Raw genomic sequence first — 17,748 nt, 5'->3', positions numbered from 1 at the left:
TTACCCAATTATTCAACATGGTATCAGAGCATGATTCTGAAACCTAAACCCTAATTGTTACCACCACCATCAAAACCGAAGCCTAAGACCCAAAATCCGTTGCATGTCTATCGTCATAGAAGATTTTTCTGCAATACCATAACCCTAGAAAACACCCAGCAGCAGCAGAAAGTCAGACCAGTTGCTGGAATTTTCTGGGCTATACTGCCAGTTCGAGAACATCAAATCTACTATAGATGTTACCAAACCAACACCATAGTCATCCACAGATGCCAATCTGCCGCCCATTGAAATGCCATTGCCAGGCAGTGTCCCACGCGCCCTCATGTGCTGGTCGAAGGCTGCCAGGGCTGACCCCACGCGCTGGCCTGTGAAGCTACTTTCAGGCATGGTTTTGACCTGAAATTATCTAGCAGTGATCCAATCTCTCTATTAACATGTTATTGGAGTTTTTCGTGATGTTTTTTGCCCAAAGATCTCCCCTTTTTTTGCTTCAATGTTCTAATTCCTTTCATACATCAAAATATCAAGCTGTTGGACATGTGTTTTGCTCAAAGTTCCAGTCTTTGTTGTGACCATGCACTCATGATAATTTGTTAGTTGTTATTCAGTGTTAATAACAGTCATTGGTGACTTTCTTGGAGCAGTGACAGTGCCCATAAGCTGTTTCTGTGATGCTGTGGCAGTGTTATGTAAGTTAGTTGGTGATTTCTCAATGGTAGTTTCAGTGGTTCATCTCTCCAATTGTTCCACTTTCTTGGGCTGCGTCTGAGTTTCTTGGCGCTATGGCAGCCTTGTACTTGTTTATTTGTAACTTGTTCATGGTGGGTCACCTTGTTCGTGGTTGGTTTGAGTTTGTGAATGTTGGGATGGAGTTTGCGAATCCCCAAAGTTTGGTTCCTTTGTTAGTCACTTGTTTGAGTGAACCGCGCACCATGACTATATCAGAGGTGTATTCAAGGTTTCCACAATCAATTGTCTTAACAAGCATCTTTTGCCCAAAAAGGTAATCCTACAGTCTCTATGTCATCTGGTATCCTTCCTACTAGTTCTTGGGTTATTGATTCTACTGCCACTGACCATATAATAGGTGCAACCAAATTCTTTTCTGATCTCCAGGATCCTAAAAATCTACCTCAGGTTAGTCGTACTGATGGGTCCACTACTACTGTTAAGGGGATAGGGACAGCTAGTTCGTATAATGAGTTATGTGTCTAATTTTGAGTGTGAATCTTGTGAATTGGGCAAGCACCATTGTGTTCCCTTTGCTTCCCGGATTGACAAACAAGTGGTTAGTCTTTTCATGCTAGTCCATTCTGATATTTGGGGTCCTAGTCGTGTCACATCAAAGTTGGGGTTTCGGTACTTTGTTACATTTGTTGATGACTACTCTAGGATGACTTGGTTATATTTAATGAAAGATCATTCTGAGTTGTTTGATATCTTTTGTGCCTTCTGTTCCCAAATAAGGACTCAATTTAATATGCCAGTCAGGATACTTCGTAGTGATAATGCTAAGGAGTACTTTAGTATCCAATTCAGTACTTATATGACTAGCTCTGGTATGATCCATCAGTCTCCTTGTGCCCATACTCCACAACAAAATGGGGTTGCAGAACAGAAAAAACAAACATATTGTTGAAGTCACTCGTACCATATTGTATCAAATGAATGTCTCCAAAGTTTTTTGAAGTGATGTTGTGCTCACAGCTTGCTCCCTCATCAATAAAATGCCATCCTTTGTCCTTGGCGGTAAAATCTCATTTCATTTATCTTCCCTAAGGCTCTTTTGTTTTTCCTTCCTCCTCGTATATTTGGTTGTGTTTTTTTCCATCAGTTAACTCTAGGAATAATTAAGTTGGATCCTCGTGCTATCCTATGTATCTTTCTGTGCTATTCTTGTACTCAAAAAGGATATTGATGTTATAGTCCTACTTTATATTGATTCTTTGTCATTGCTGATATCATCTTCTTTGAGTCTACACCATACTATGATTCCTTAAGTTTTGTTGACTTCAATGAGCCTCTTCCTCGCCTTGCCTTCTAGAACCAATCCTAGTATCTGTGTCCAATCCTCCTACATCCTGATCCAGTTCGAGTCCTTCTCGTTCCTTGGATCATCCCAATTTGTAGGTATGCACACAATGACTCAAGGGGGAAGTGCCTTTTCCAGCCTCTATTATTGTGCCTCTAGTTCCCTCATCGAATGATCTTATTTCTCATGATGTTAATCCTCTTATAGTTGTTCGAAAAGATAAATGCACTTGTACCTAACATTCGATCTCTAATTTGTTTGTTATGATTTCTTGTCACCCTTTTACTACTGTTTTTTTAGTAATCTGTCTTCTGTTGCTTGTCCAAAATCTATTTCTAAAGCCTTATCCCATTTTGGGTGGAGGATAGCAATGGTTGAAGAGATGTGTGCACTACATGATAATGATACTTGGGATTTGGTACCTCTTCCTCCTAATAAGTTTGTGGTTGGTTGTCACTAGGTGTACAATGTGAAAGTCAATCCTGATGGTTCTGTGACTCATTTGAAGGCTTGCCTTGTTGCTAAGGGGTATACTCAGGTGTATGGTTTGGATTATTCAAACGTATTCTCTCCAATCACTAAACTTTCCTTAGTTTGTTTGTTCATTTCTTTAGTCACCACTTGTCATTAGCCCCTACATCAGTTAGATGTGAATAATGCTTTCCTACATGGTGATCTTCATGAGGAGGTATATGTGGAGCAGCCAACTAGGGTTTTTGCTTAGGGGGAGTCAAGCTTAGTTTGTTGACTTAAGAAATCATTGTATGGATTAAAATAATCTCCAATAGCATGGTTTGGCCATTTTAGTGTTGTAGTACCTGAGTTTGACCTTCATTGGTGTGTAGTAGATCACTTTGTATTTTATCGTCATACTCCATCTTGCAGGATTTATCTTATTGTGTATGTGGATGAAATTGTGATCACTAGTGATGATGATCGAGGCATCCAAGACCTAAAGCTTTTCCTACAGAGTAAGTTTCAAACCAAGGACTTGGGACCATTGAAGTACATTTTGGTTATAGAAGTATCGAGATCTTGTATGGGAACTGTCTTGTCTTAAAGAAAGTATGTTTTTGATCTTTTACATGAGACCGGGCTATTGGGATCCAAACCTGTTGGTACACCCATGGATCCCAATAGTAAGTTAGTGCTAGATATGGGTGATTTGTTGCCTAACCGCTAACCTAGGTCGGTACAGGAGACTTGTTGGAAAGTTGAATAATCTCACAGTCACTCGACTAGATATATCCTTTGCAACAAGTGTTGTGAGTCAACTTCTCGATTCCTCGAGAATAAGTCATTGGGATGCAGTAATTCTCATTTTGAGATATCTCAAAGGTGCATGGGGGAGGTCTCTTTTATCAGGATCGAGGGCACACTCATATTCAAGGATACACAAATACAGATTGGGTCGGGTCACCTTCTGACCAAAGATCCGCAATTAGGTATTGTATATTTGTTAGTGGTAATTTGGTGTCTTGAAAAAGTAAGAAATAAACTGTAGAGGCTAGGTCGAGTGCTAAGTCAGAATATAGGGCTGTGGCGTACGCTGCATGTGAACTTGTTTGGCTGAAGAACATGTTGAAAGAACTAGGTTTTCCATATTCTCAGCCTATGGAGTTGATGCGTGATAATCGAGTTGCTATTCATTTGCCTCCAACCCTGTCTTCTATGAGGCGACAAAGCACATTAAAGTTGGTCGCCATTTTATTCGAGAGAAACTTGTACAGAAGCTCATTACTACCACTCATGTGAAGTCTGTGTTTCAACTTGCTGATTTGTTGACTAAAGCCTTGGGAGGTGCTTTTGTGGAATTCATTTGTAACAAGCTAGGAGCATATGATGTATATGCTCCAGCTTGAGGGGGTGTGTTAATGGTTATTTAGTCATTTAGCACTATTATTAATTGTTAGAGTTTAGTTAGTAACGAGTGTGAGTTAGTAAGGGTATTATGGTCATTCCTATTGTACTTGACATATATTATAAATAGAGGGAGAGACCTATCATTGAGTCGGGTCTTCCGTTTTACCCAATTATTCAATATTCCCGACCAATTGACTTTAGGGAAAATGAAAATGATTTTCTTTTTCATACATACAGCCTCTGTGGGCTGTTTCTTTCCTTATAAAGGATGACAGGAGTTAGTTTGATAGTTACAAGTTTCTTTACCTGCTAATACCCATATTATTTTATTGTACTATAATGAATAGTTACAGGTTTCTTTACCTGCTATTACCCATATCATATAAAGTTCCATATTGACTCCAGCTCTGCCTTGTTGATTGTCAATTTTCATGTCTCACATTATGTTTCTTTCAATTTTATGAATTAGTTTTAGCAATATAATTCAGAATTTGCTTTTAAAATGTATGTTATCTTTGCGCTTTCAATTTGCAGTTGCTGAACTTTTTGTCTGAGACTCCATCTGTAAGACTAGTAGTGGTAAGAAAGTATACCCAGCTTTCCTAATTGAATTCTGAACAAGCTAAAAGTGTTACTGCTACAATTTTCCAGTTTTCACCTAGTACTTTTATTCTCATTTCCTATTACACAGGTTGTTGGTGGGGTAGATGATCAGTTGCTTGCAGTCTCATCTACAGCTGGAATTGAGGTTGTCTCATATTCCAAATTGCTTAAACAGGTAATTGTGTGTTCTTCGATTTCTTTCCTTACAGCAAATCCTTATTTTATTTTAGTTTTTTCTGGCAATGTTACTCTAATGAATATTGAAAGTTTATGCAATAATCACTCTTTAAACAGAAGCAGGATGGTATTGGTGGGAGATTCCATAGACTGTAATTTGATTGTGAACTAGTGGCATGTGTCTAGTGCATTATGTTGTTCATGGTTGATAGGAAGGGGTAAACATTATTTTTTCCATTTTCACCCACAGCTTTCTCGTACAAATGTTTATGTTTGCATAGGTTTGTTCCTTGTTTGTTTGTTTTATTTTTGATAGTAGAGTATTATTGTGATGCTTATAATGATTATATATCTGGTCATTTGTCATGTTTGATACGTGTGTCCATGTTAGACTGGGACAATTATCTCCGCAAATTATAGCAATCTCCCATCAGGTGTGCATTCACAGTAATTGGCCTTTCTTGCCAAGGTTTTCTTGTGTCGAAATTGGGTTCTTTTGAAGAACCTGTTGGATGGAATTTTTGTTGTTGATTTGTTTACTCTCTCCTTTTTTCTTTTTAAATATATAAAGTCTGTTTTTGGAATTTTTTGCTGTTTTTTAACGAGACTTATTCTCCAACTCTTTTATATGAACGTTTTCCTTTAGGGCAGCAGTAGTATTCAGCCTTTTTGTCCACCGAAACCAAATGAGACTGCAACTATTTGCTATACAAGTGGTACAACTGGGGCACCAAAGGTATCATCCAAGTTCCCATGAACTTTTGTTTGCTGATGAAATTATGCTGTTAGTATTTATTTGATGACCTCCTACAGTGATTAATTTTTTTTCCTCCCTGACAAGGGAGCTGTATTATCCCATGGAAACCTGATTGCAAGTGTTGCTGGGGCCAGCCTTGCTATTAAATTCAATTCCTCTGACATGTGAGTATCAATGGGTTTTTTAATATTACATGGAGACTATTGCTGCATTTATAGTATTTATACCATATTGCTCGTTTCATTTGATATTATTTGACATTTTTTTTCTTTTGTAGTTACATATCATATCTTCCTTTGGCACACATCTATGAACGGGCTAACATGGTCATGACAACATATTCTGGAGTTGCGGTTGGATTCTACCAGGGAGTATGTGTCTGAACTGAATAATTATTTTTTCTTTTTATTCCACTTGTTAAAGCTTACTGGTTGATTAGTTTCATCAAGTCTGGCATGTGTTGCTATCTAAGAAGAAATTATTCAGGGCAGTTGACACCAAGCATATGTTTACAGAAATGATGCGGTGACATCTAAAATTTAAGAATGAAGGGAGCATGTTAATTTTTCTTGTTATCAATATAGACAAATAGAAAAGTCAAAGACTGCTTTAAGTGGAAATAGTCATGGATAGAGCAGAACTGCAAGAGTTTCATGTTGTTGGCACCATGGAAAAGGTTTTGATAAGTTGAGGAAAGTTGGAAGAATGAGGATTATGTGGTACAAATTTATGTGCATATAGTGCTCATGGATGTTATCAGTCTTAGGAGTTGTGTTGAAATTGTTTAGAGTATCATGGATAGAGCAGAGCAGCAAAAGGGATTCATGTTGTTGGCACCATGTAATTGGAAAATATTTGATAAGTTGAGGAAAATATTAAATAACTCAAAACGATCCTTTATTAAATAAAGCCAAGTCATTTGGAGTAGTCATCAATTAACTCAAATAGTGACCAACTATTTTAGCTTGTCCAATGAAGGATGACCGTGGCAACAATGGATTTGAAGCAATGTGGCAATTGTAGTATAGGAGGTAGAAGGAGACAGTGACTCAAAGTAGTGAAGTACACCAGCCTTGTGTCCTTCGCCGGTCTTCCACTTTAAATTCTAAGTAACAATAGAATGAGGAAAGAAAGGTTATTGAACAATTCATTGATTTTTAATGTTTCCAATAGACATGAGACCAAACAGGAGTCTAGGAATATAAAGAAAATAAGAGAGAGAGGCAGAGGGGGTGAGGTTAAGTGTCCTTATTTCCTTGACCAATGTTGTTGAACCCATTGGCAAGAATAATGAAATTGGTAAGTTGTTAGATTATGCAAGAACGGAAAAGAAATTGGTTGTGCTTGTCATATGATGAATGACAGCTAAATTATGACGAAGGACTAGTAAGAGGGATACTAGATGACAGACAAGTTGTAAGGTTACCTATCTAACCAAGGGGTACAATGGGAAGAGATGCTTGCTTTGAATGCTAAATACAATGGAAGCTTTGAATACTCATCCTTTGATATAGATATAATATGCAACTTTTCAACTATTGAACCATCATGGGGGGGAATTTGTGGTGGTTGCATTGGCGATTCGTGGGGGTGTACCATGAAAATACCAACAGGACCCACATAAAATGAACACTATCCCCCACTCTCGATCCACAGTGAGTATACTTGCCTGGGGTAGCCTTACCACATCCATCCCTTCCTCCGTGATCACCCAAACCACTTCAAGAACCTTTTTTGATACCACCGGACTGATTGTTGGAACTACCTTTTGTAAGGAATGAAGGCTGAAAAGGAGGCACGACGTACACAATAATAAACATTAGCAAAAGAAGGCAACTCAGCACTATTGAGAATTGGAAATTTGGGACTTGTTACTGTGGAAGAACTTAAGAATTACAATCTACCTTTTTATTTTAGTGGACCCATTCAAATCTAACCTTCTATCTCCTTAAAAGCAAATCTTCTAGATCACTCTTAAGAGGCAATCTACTTAAGGCCGTGTCCTTATGGAGAGTGCTCATCTTTAGAAGAATGCTTTGATCCTCCAAATGATTAATGGCCTCTATGGCTCTATCATGTTCAAAATGGTAACCTTCCTAACCCTCACATCACCAAAACCTCCATGTTCCATTTGTTTAAAGACTTCTTAAACATTTCAATCACTTCATAAAACAAAAACCAAATTACCCCTCAAAGGAATTGTTTATCCATTTCCTTAACAAATGAAGAAAAGAATAGTGTGTGAGCCATGTATTATCAAATTGGAATGGAGTGGGACCCTACCTGATAAAGAGCTGAACATAGCTGTTAAGATGTGATTAAAATGAATGACCTAACTTGAAGATAGGTCTCTCCCTCTATTTATAATACAAATTAAACACATTCTAATGACAATAATACCCTTACTAACTCTCACTAATTAACATACTAACATAATAATAATAATACTAAAAGACTTAAATAACCTCCAACACTCTCTCTCAAGCTGGAGCATAAATGTCATATGCTTCTAGCTTGTTACAAATGAATTTAACATGAGCACCCCCCAATGCTTTGGTAAACAAACTAGCAAGCTGCATGTCCGACTTCACATAAGCTCTAGTAATGAGCTTTTGCACAAGTTTCTCTCGGACAAAGTGGCAATCAATTTCAATGTGCTTTGTCCGCTCATAAAAGACCGGGTTGGAGGCAATATGAAGAGCAACTTGATTGTCACGCATCAACTTCATAGGCTAAGAATGAGAAATACCCAATTCTTCCAACATATTCTTTAACCAAAAAAGTTCACAAGCAGTGTGAGTCATAGCTGTATATTCTGATCGGCACTTGACCTTTCCACCACAGTTTATTTCTTACTCTTCCAATAAACCAAATTACCACCAACCAAGATATAGTACCAAGTTGTGGATCTCTTGTCGGAAGGCGATCCAACCCAATCTGCATCTGTATATATCCATGGATATAAGTGTGACCTTGATCATGATATAAAAGACCTCTCTTGGGTGCACCTTTGAGATGTCTCAAGATGCGAATTACTATGTCCAAATGACCTGCCCTCGGTGAATCTAGAAAATGACTCATAACACTTGTTGCAAAAGATAAATCTGGCCGAGTGACTATGAGATAATTCCATTTTCCAACAAGTCTCCAGTATTGTCCAGGATTAGGTAGCAAATCATCCATATCCAACATTAACTTGCTGTTAGGATCCATGGGCGTATCAACTGGTTTAGATCTAGATACTTCACCCAAGAAGTATTTCAATGGTACTTCACCCAAGAAGTATTTCAATGGTCCTAAATCTTTGGTTTGAAACTTAGTTCGTAGAAAAAGTTTGAGACTCTGAATACCTTTATCATCATCACCTGTAATAACATTATCATCCGCATAAACAATAAAAAGGATCCTACCCGATGAAGTATGATGATAAAACACGAAATTATCCACATCACACTATCGAAGATCAAACTTAAGCACTACAACACTAAAACAATCAAACCATGCTCTGGGAGACTGTTTTAAACCATATAGAGCCTTTTTGAGCTGATACACTAAGCCTGACTCCCCCTGAGCAACAAACTGAGATGGTTGCTCTATATAAACCTTCTCCTCAAGGTCACCATGCATGAAGGCAATTTTCACATCTAACTGATGCAGAGGCTAGTGACAAGTAGTAGCCAAGGTGATGAACAAATGTATTGAAGTAAGTTTGCAACTGGAGAAAAATTATTAGAATAATCCAGACCATACACCTGAGTGTATCCTTTAGCAACAAGACTGGCCTTTAAACGAGCCACAGAACCATTAGGATTGACTTTCACTGTGTAAACCCAACGACAACCAACCATAGACTTGTCAGTAGCAGTGATTTGAAAGGCGTTTTTGAGTCGTTTTAGGCCAAAAATGCACCAAGTCGATGAGAAGGGCTCGTCGTGGATACACTTGCAAATTAGGATGATCAAGACGATGAGAAGGGCTTGAACTACATGGAGACTCAGATGGTTGGTTTGGCAAGGACACAACATAGAATCTGGAAGATTAGGTAAAGGAAGAGACTCATTGAGCTTAGAAGCATTCAGTGACTGGGTGTAGTAAGGTGTAGACTCAAAGAAGGTAACATCGGCAAAAACAAAAAAGTGATGCAACACAAGACTATAACAACTATATCCCTTTTTTGAGTATATGAGTAGCCTAGAAAGACACATTTTTTATGACGAGGATCCAACTTATCCACCCCAGGAGTTAGTTAATGAACAAAGGACACACCCAAATATACGAGGAGGAAGAGAAGATAAAGGTGAATTAGGAAAGAGAATAGAGTAGGGAATTTTCCCACTAAGAACAAATGATGACATTTTGTTGATAAGATAATAAGCAGTAAGCATGGTCTTAAAATTTCTGATTTCTGTGACCCTCAAAAACAAAATAGTAGTCGATTTCCGTCTTGCATAATGTCCATCGAAATCTCAATGAATCATTCGAAATTTATTGAAATCTCGAAATTTTAGTGAAACTTGTCAAAATTTGAACTATGCATTGAAATTTCCTCGGAATTCAAATGAGAGATTTAGGAGTGAAGTGAAATTTATCTCTTAAATTATTTATTTATTTTTATCGAAACAAAAGATTATTACAAGTGCTTTTGAAATTATATGAAAAAATAAACCTACCACAACATTTTGTTTAACCATTCATGTCTAAATTATCGTTATTTATATAATAAATAATATTTAAATGATTTATGAATTTCATTTGTGCTAACTGATTCACTAAATATGTTTAATGTACATTATCTTACAAATATGTTTGATGCATATATTATATTACAACTTCTCCACCTCATACACAACATAGATGTATTTACTTGTATTATATTAGTACTAAAACTTACATTATTATGTCTACTAATCATTTCCAAAGCTTCATAAAAGAATTCCATGCGTCACTACTGATTTCCATTATTTTTCCAAATTGAAATCGAAATTGACATTTAAATCAAAATTTCCGCTCTTCTGGAGCTTCGAAATTTGAGTCGAAATCTAAATTTTAACACCTTGGCAGTAAGTACAATGTCACTCCAAAACACTTTAGGTACATGCATTTGATAAAGTAAGGTGCGAGTAATTTCAAGATGTCTATTTTTCCTTGTTGCTACCCCATTTTGTTAAAGAGTGTGGGCATAGGATGATTGATGAACAATACCAAACTGAGTCATATAAGTAGTGATTTGTGCACTAAAATCCTCTTTAGCATTATCACTTCGAAGTTTTTGAACTAGCAAACCAAACCAGTCTTTATTTGAGAAAAAAGGCGCAAAATACATGAAATAACTTAGAACGATCTTTTATTAAATATAACCAAGTCATTTTGAATAATCATCGACAAAGGTTACAAAGTATCGGAATCCCAACTTGGACATAGCCCTTCTAGGACCCCAAACATCAGAATGAACTAACATAAACGGGCTTGCAGCCTATTATTCATAATGACCAAAGTATTACATTTGCAAAGCTCCACTGCAACTTGCTTGCTCCCCGGTTTGACTAACTGAATCTAATAATGGGTGTCCTCTTACCTCAATTTATTCAAAGACTGTTGTCTACAATATTCATAGTTTATATCATAAATCCTCATCTAGTTTTGAACTTTAGTTAACATCAATATGCAAGGGCACTTGTCCCTGGCTCTGCTTGATACCACTTAAAGCCTTCCAAAGCTTTGTAGAACACTGTGAATAGGGAATCTAAGTGGTGTGCTAGACTAATCATGACTAACTACTTTATCCTTATTGTAGCCCTAGTAGTAGAACTAAAAATAGCATACTGACAAAGGCCGCCATCGATCAAGAGAGAGGTCATTATGAATGACTGATCTTAATGAGAAGCCTTATCCATCATTAAGGGGTTGTTTATCATCATTTTTTTGTTTTCCAATTTTCTATTTTTTTGTATAGTAAATAAACAAATTATGGCAATGCATTTGTTTATGTTGCTAGTTTTCTTGTTTTTTTTTTTTTTTAATGACAACTTGTTACGAGGGTGGGCCTTGGATCAACGAAGGTTGTTCTGACCGGTTGGTCACAGGTTCAAGTCTAAGGAAACAACTTCTTTGCATAAAATAAGGGGTAAGGCTGTGTACATTGTGACGACTCTCCCCTTATCCTCGCAAAACTGGGCTTATTTCCTAGGGACACCTCTTTTTTTTTTTTTTTAGTTTTTAATTGTTTTGACAACCTTTGGTTAGAATACTTTAATGTCTAGAACTAGGTTTTTGGTGGATTAAAGCATTCATTTTATACATAATTTTAACTTAAAATTAAAATAAAATGACCATTTTGATTTTGATTTTTTTTTTTTACCATTTTTCATTTGTTAGGTACAATAAAATTATTCTTGTAGCACTAATAAGTCTAGGGTTGCTCTATCAGTCAGTAGGCTGACCTCAGTGTCAGTTGGCTGACTGCTTTCGGGTTCAAGGCGATTTACCTCAGTCAGTTGGCTGACTGGCCTCTGTTCCAAAAGAAAAACACTTCAGTTAGTTGGCTGACCTTAGAGTCAGTTGGCTAACTGTAGATTTTTCTCTAAGCCTTGTCCTTTTAGTTTGTTTTTCTACTATGTAGTAGACCAAACTCTCTTTTAATGGTTGTAAATCTATCTTCTGAGAGTGGTTTAGTTAAGATATCAGCCCATTGATCATTTGTATTGATGAATTCTAGAATGATGTCTTCTTTTTGAACATGATCTCTTAGGAAGTGGTGTCTTATGTCAACGTGCTTTGTTCTTGAGTGTGAAATAGGATTTTTAGATATGTTAATCGCACTCGTATTATCACACTTAATTGGTACAGTTGTGTATTTCAAATTGAAATCTCTTAATTGTTGTTTCATGTAAAGAGTTTGTGCACAACAACTACTAGCTGCTACATATTCGGCCTCAGCAGTTAACAAAGCCACGAAATTTTGTTTCTTAGGAAATCAAGAAACTAAAGATCTTCCTAAGTGGCATGTGTCACTTGTGCTTTTTCTATCTATCTTACAACCGGCATAGTCCGCATCTGAATAACTGATCATTTCAAAACCGGTGTCTTTAGGGTACTATAGTCCTAAGTCCATAGTGCCTATTAAGTATCTTAGGATTCTTTTAACAGCTATTTGGTGTGATTCCTTAGGTGCTGATTGAAAACGTGCACACATACACACACTAAACATTATATCGGGTCTACTGACTGTTAGATATAATAGACTTCCAATCATACCTCTATAGTGCTTTGTGTCTACGGATTTTCCTTTTTCATCTTTGTCTAGGCTGATGGTGGTACTCATAGGTGTGCCTATGGGTTTACTATTTTTCATACCAATTTTTTGTATCATTTCTTTTATGTATTTGGATTGACTTATAAAAGTCCCATTCTTTGCTTGTTTAATTTGCAGTCCAAGAAAATAGTTTAATTCGCCCATCATGCTCATTTCAAATTCTTCTTGCGTACATTTTGCAAATTCTTTACATCGATGTTCATTTGTAGCACCAAATATTATATCATCTACGTAGATTTGAACTAAAAGTATGTCATCTTCCTTATTTTTAATGAACAAGGTACTATCAATTTTTCCTTTTGAAAATCCCTTCTCAATTAGAAATCCACTAGGTCTTTCATACCAAGCCCTAGGGGCATGTTTTAGTCCATACAAAGCCTTAGTTAGTCTAAATACATGGTTAGGATTTTCAATATCCTCAAAACCAGGGGGTTGTGCAACATATACCTCTTCATTAATACATTCAAGAATGCACTTTTGACATCCATTTGGTATAACTTAAATTCTTTGTAGGAAGTATAGGCTAACAACATTCTAGTAGCTTCCATTTTAGCTATGGGGGCAAAGGTTTCATCATAGTTTATTCCTTCTTCTTGGTTGTACCTCTTTGCTACAAGTCTAACTTTATTTCTAGTGATTATATCATTTTCATCATTTTTATTTCTAAATACCCATTTAGTTCCTATGATCGAATGATTTTCCGGTTTGAGTACTAATTTCCATACTTGGCTTCTTTCAAATTGGTTTAATTCTTCTTGCATTGCAACTATCCAAGATTCATCCTTAAGGGCTCCTTCAACATCTTTAGGTTCATTTGGGATAGGAATGCATAATGATTGCAAAGATTCTTTAGTGAAGATCTAGTAGTCACCTCTAGATGGTTCACCTATAATTTGTTCTTGAGGGTGATCTTTCTTATACTTTCATTAGGAATGCATAATGATTGCAAAGGTTCTTTAGTGAAGATCTAGTAGTCACCTCTAGATGGTTTACCTATAATTTGTTCTTGAGGGTGATCTTTCTTATACTTTCATTCTCTTGGTAATTCCATATTTTCTATGAGTTCATCTTTTGACTTTTTTTCGTTTATTTCCTTTTCTTCCTTGATTTCTATCTCATCCACCTTTTTGAACATATCATCTTTTTCTTCATTTTTGACTTCTCTTGAAAAAGGGTTAGATTCATCAAACTCTACGTGAATTGATTCAACTATGGTGAGTGTTTTTTTGTTGTAGACTCTATAGCCTTTACTATTTGTGGAGTATCCTAGGAAAATGCCTTCATCCGATTTAGCATCAAATTTTCCTAAGTTGTCTTTGTTATTTAGAACGAAACACTTACATCCAAAGAAATGAAAGTAATTTATGTTAGGCTTTCTTGTTTAAGTTTGATCTAATGGAAACCCTATTAATTATATAGCTAGTTGTATTTACAGCTTCGGCCCAAAAATATTTAGGTAGGTCATTTTCATTTAGCATAGTTCTTGCCATTTCTTGGAGGGTTCTATTTTTCTTTTCCTCAACTCCATTTTGTTGTGGGCTTCTAGGTGCTGAAAAGTTGTGATTTATGCCATGTTCATTACAAAATTTTTCAATATTTTGATTCTTAAATTCTCTTCCTTGGTCACTTCTAATATTTGAGACATTATACCCTTTCTCATTTTAAAGCTTCTTACGTAAAGTGATTAATGAGTTGCAAGCTTCTTCTTTGTTAGTTAGGAACAACACCCATGTGTATCTTGAGTAATCATCAACGATTACGAAGGCGTATTGTTTTCCTCCTAAACTTTGGGTTCTACTAGGACCAAACAAGTCTAAGTGTATGAGTTCTAGGGGTCTACTAGTTGATATATGTTTCTTCTTTTTGAAGCTTTTCTTGATTTGTTTTCCTAATTGACAAGCATCACACACTTTATCTTTGACATATTTGGTGTTAGGCAAGCCTTTAACTAAATTCTTTTTAGAGAGCTTGGATATAAGATCCATGCTTGCCTGTTCTGACCTTCTATGCCAAAGCCAACTATTCTTGCTCATGGCTGCTAAGCAAGTTATGTCTTGAGAGATCAAGCTATCAAGGTTTATGCAATATACATTGTTCATTCTAAGTGTAGTGAATAATGTCTTTTGATCCTTAGAATCTTGAATTATGCATTTGTCTCTCTTAAACATTATTTCAAATCCTTTGTCGTTAAGTTGACTAATGCTTAGTAAATTATGCTTTAGACCATCTACTAACAAGACATCATCTATAATAAGTGAAATCTTTGCCTAATTTACCAATTCCGATGATCTTGCCTTTTGCATTGTCACCGAAGGTTACAAATCCTCCATCCTTTTGAGTGAGAGAGGTGAACTTAGATTTATCTTCCATCATATGCCTTGAACATCCGCTGTCCAAGTACCATTTATCCTTAGACGGAGTGGTCCTAAAGCAAACCTACAAAAAAGGATTTAAGTTGTTACTTTTGGAACCCAAACCTTCTTAACTTTTTTTAAATTTTGCTTAGTTTTAGCATTTTATCTTCCACTCATTCTTTACTTTAATATACTTTTTCTTAAGTGGACAATTAAACATTATGTGTCCTTTATTTTTGCACATGTAGCAAGTGGTGTGCTCATTCGTTGATGAACTGCTTGCATAATATTTAGATTGATTTACAAAATATCCCATAAAAAAGTTTTTCTTTCTTTTGTTTGGTGCTCCATTATAACCAATTCCTTCTTTGTTTTTTGCCAACCTTTGTCGTCCTACCATCTTTTCGAAGTTATCTTTACCTTTGGTAAAGTTGTAGATGACTTTTTCTCTCTCTTGAATTTGGTTTTTGAGATCATTTATTTCTTGCACTTTTTTACTATCTTCATTTACTTGAGACTTAGCTAATTTTTGAGACAAGTTATCTACTTTCTTCTCAAGTTCTTCAATCTTTTAAGTCTTTTTCTTCTTCAACAAGTTTTGCGGATTCAAGTTGATTTCTAAGTGCTTTGTTTTGTTGTTTCAAGCTTGTATTCCTCTTTGAGACTTTAATAAACTTGTTATGTAGAAAGAGTAATTCAGCTTGAAGTTCTTTGTAAGAGGGCATACTTTCACACGAATTACTACAAGATTCATTACACGAATCTTTAGAGAGAGAATAATAAGAGTTTACCTCTTCGTTATGCACCATAAAGCACATGTTTGCTACTTCTCGATTACTTGACTCACTTTCCGATTCACTCGAACTAGTGTCATCCCAAGTTGCCTTCATTGCAGGCTTCTTTTTCTTCTTTTCCTTCTTGAGTTGTGGGCATTCCGGTTTGATGTGCCTGACCTTTTTACATTGATAGCAAGTGGGAGGATCATTTTTGTTTTTGTATTCTTTTTTATTACTTTCTCCTTTTTCAGCTTTTGATCCATTAAATTTTCTAGCGAATTTTTGGTTTCTTCATAAGAATTTTCCAAGTTTTTTAGTTATGAGAGCTAAGTCTTCATCTTCTAATTCACTAGATTCATTATCTTCCTCACTTGAATATTCTTTCAAAGCTTTTAGAGCTATAGACTTCTTATTTTTGTTTTCAATGCTTCTTTCTTTCAACATCATTTCATAGGTTAGAAGAGATCCTATGAGTTCATCTAAGGAAGTTGTTTTAAGATTTCTCCCTTCCATAATGGCTGTGGCTTTTGGTTCCCAAATAGGTGGAAGTGCTCTTAGAATTTTGCGGATTATCTCATGGGTAGAATAATTTTTTCCTAAGGCACTTAGTGAGTTTATGATATGTGTGAACCTAGTGTACATGCTTGTTATACTTTCATCGGAGTTCATCCTAAAAGCTTCGTATTCACTGGTTAACATATCGATTATACTTTCCCTAACATTTACCGTGCCTTCATAGGTTACTTTCAATTTATCCCAAATCTCTTTGGCTGTTTTACACGCCATTACTCTATTGAATTCATTTGCATCAAGTGCATAGTATGGGGCGTTTATTGCACTTGAGTTAATTTGCAACATTTCGTAATCTGAGTCGTTTAGTTCTTTATCTTCTTTAGGTACTTCTTTTCCATCAACTAGTTTAGTGGGGATTAAATTTCCATTTATGACAACATTCCATACCTTCCAATCCATTGTTTGAAGGTAGATGCTCATTCGTTGCTTCCAAAAGGTGTAATTTAATCCACAAAAAATGGGTGGCCTAGTTGAGGATTGACCCTCACCAAAGGGAGCTACTCCTATTTGTGCCATTTTGATCTTTATATAGCTACTTGTTAGGTTTTGCTATAACTGGGCTCTGATACCAATTGAAACCTAAGGTGTAGTCCCAAGAGGGGGGGTGAATTGGGTCTTTTAAAAATTCCTTAGATCCTTTTTGTTCCTTTTTATAATCTTTTAAGGCTTTCTTGTATTCTTGTTAACCGGACAATCCACACAAACTCATATTTCCTATAATTAATCCACAATCACAACAACCACAATCAATTAATCAGCTATTCAAGCAAAACAACCATACACCAAGAAATCAATTTGGAATATTTAGTGAACCTGTATATGATTGTGAAGTTCCTGTAGTTGGCTTTTGAATTTGAATATTAAAATGACATCCAAGTACCTTTTTAATATTAGAATTTAAATAAACCTTCAGCTAATAGGTTTTGGAATGTTAACCAATCAACATATTTCCTTTCGGTTTCCGCAAAAGATTGATTAACCAATGTACTCCCTTTCGGTTTCTGCAAGCCCAAAAAACAAATTAGACTTTGGGTTTACTTAGTTTCCAATATACGTTACTTTATGATTAAAAATTTTAAAACATCCACGCAAGTTATATCGTTGCTGAAATGTAAAAGAGAGTAAGGGAAAGAGAGTGACACCACCACTTTTACAAGGTTTGGCTTACCCCAGCCTACGTCCTCGCCTTAGGTCAACCACCTAAGGAATTCACTATACTTTGTTCCTTCCGGGTGGAACAAAAACCTTACAACAATTACCCTCTTTTTTAGGAAGAAAAACCTCTCCAAGCAACAACT

The 17,748-nt window shown here is 36.0% G+C and overlaps 1 protein-coding gene across 1 annotated transcript in view; it reads left to right on the top strand.

Annotated features, from left to right (window-relative positions):
* Positions 1 to 17,748, top strand: part of LOC131151610 (long chain acyl-CoA synthetase 6, peroxisomal-like) — a 56,804-nt gene that overhangs the window by 9,707 nt on the left and 29,349 nt on the right. Inside the window, exons 8-12 of the mRNA XM_058102873.1 lie at positions 4,433 to 4,477; positions 4,590 to 4,676; positions 5,325 to 5,414; positions 5,520 to 5,599; positions 5,713 to 5,806. Coding sequence (XP_057958856.1) covers positions 4,433 to 4,477; positions 4,590 to 4,676; positions 5,325 to 5,414; positions 5,520 to 5,599; positions 5,713 to 5,806 — 396 coding nt within the window. The remainder of the gene's footprint in view (positions 1 to 4,432; positions 4,478 to 4,589; positions 4,677 to 5,324; positions 5,415 to 5,519; positions 5,600 to 5,712; positions 5,807 to 17,748) is intronic.

This window comes from Malania oleifera, chromosome 3 (genome assembly GCF_029873635.1).
Source record: "Malania oleifera isolate guangnan ecotype guangnan chromosome 3, ASM2987363v1, whole genome shotgun sequence".
Classification (NCBI taxonomy): domain Eukaryota; kingdom Viridiplantae; phylum Streptophyta; class Magnoliopsida; order Santalales; family Ximeniaceae; genus Malania; species Malania oleifera.
Note: the sequence above shows the minus strand (reverse complement) of the source record. Positions and strands in the feature narration are given on the sequence as shown.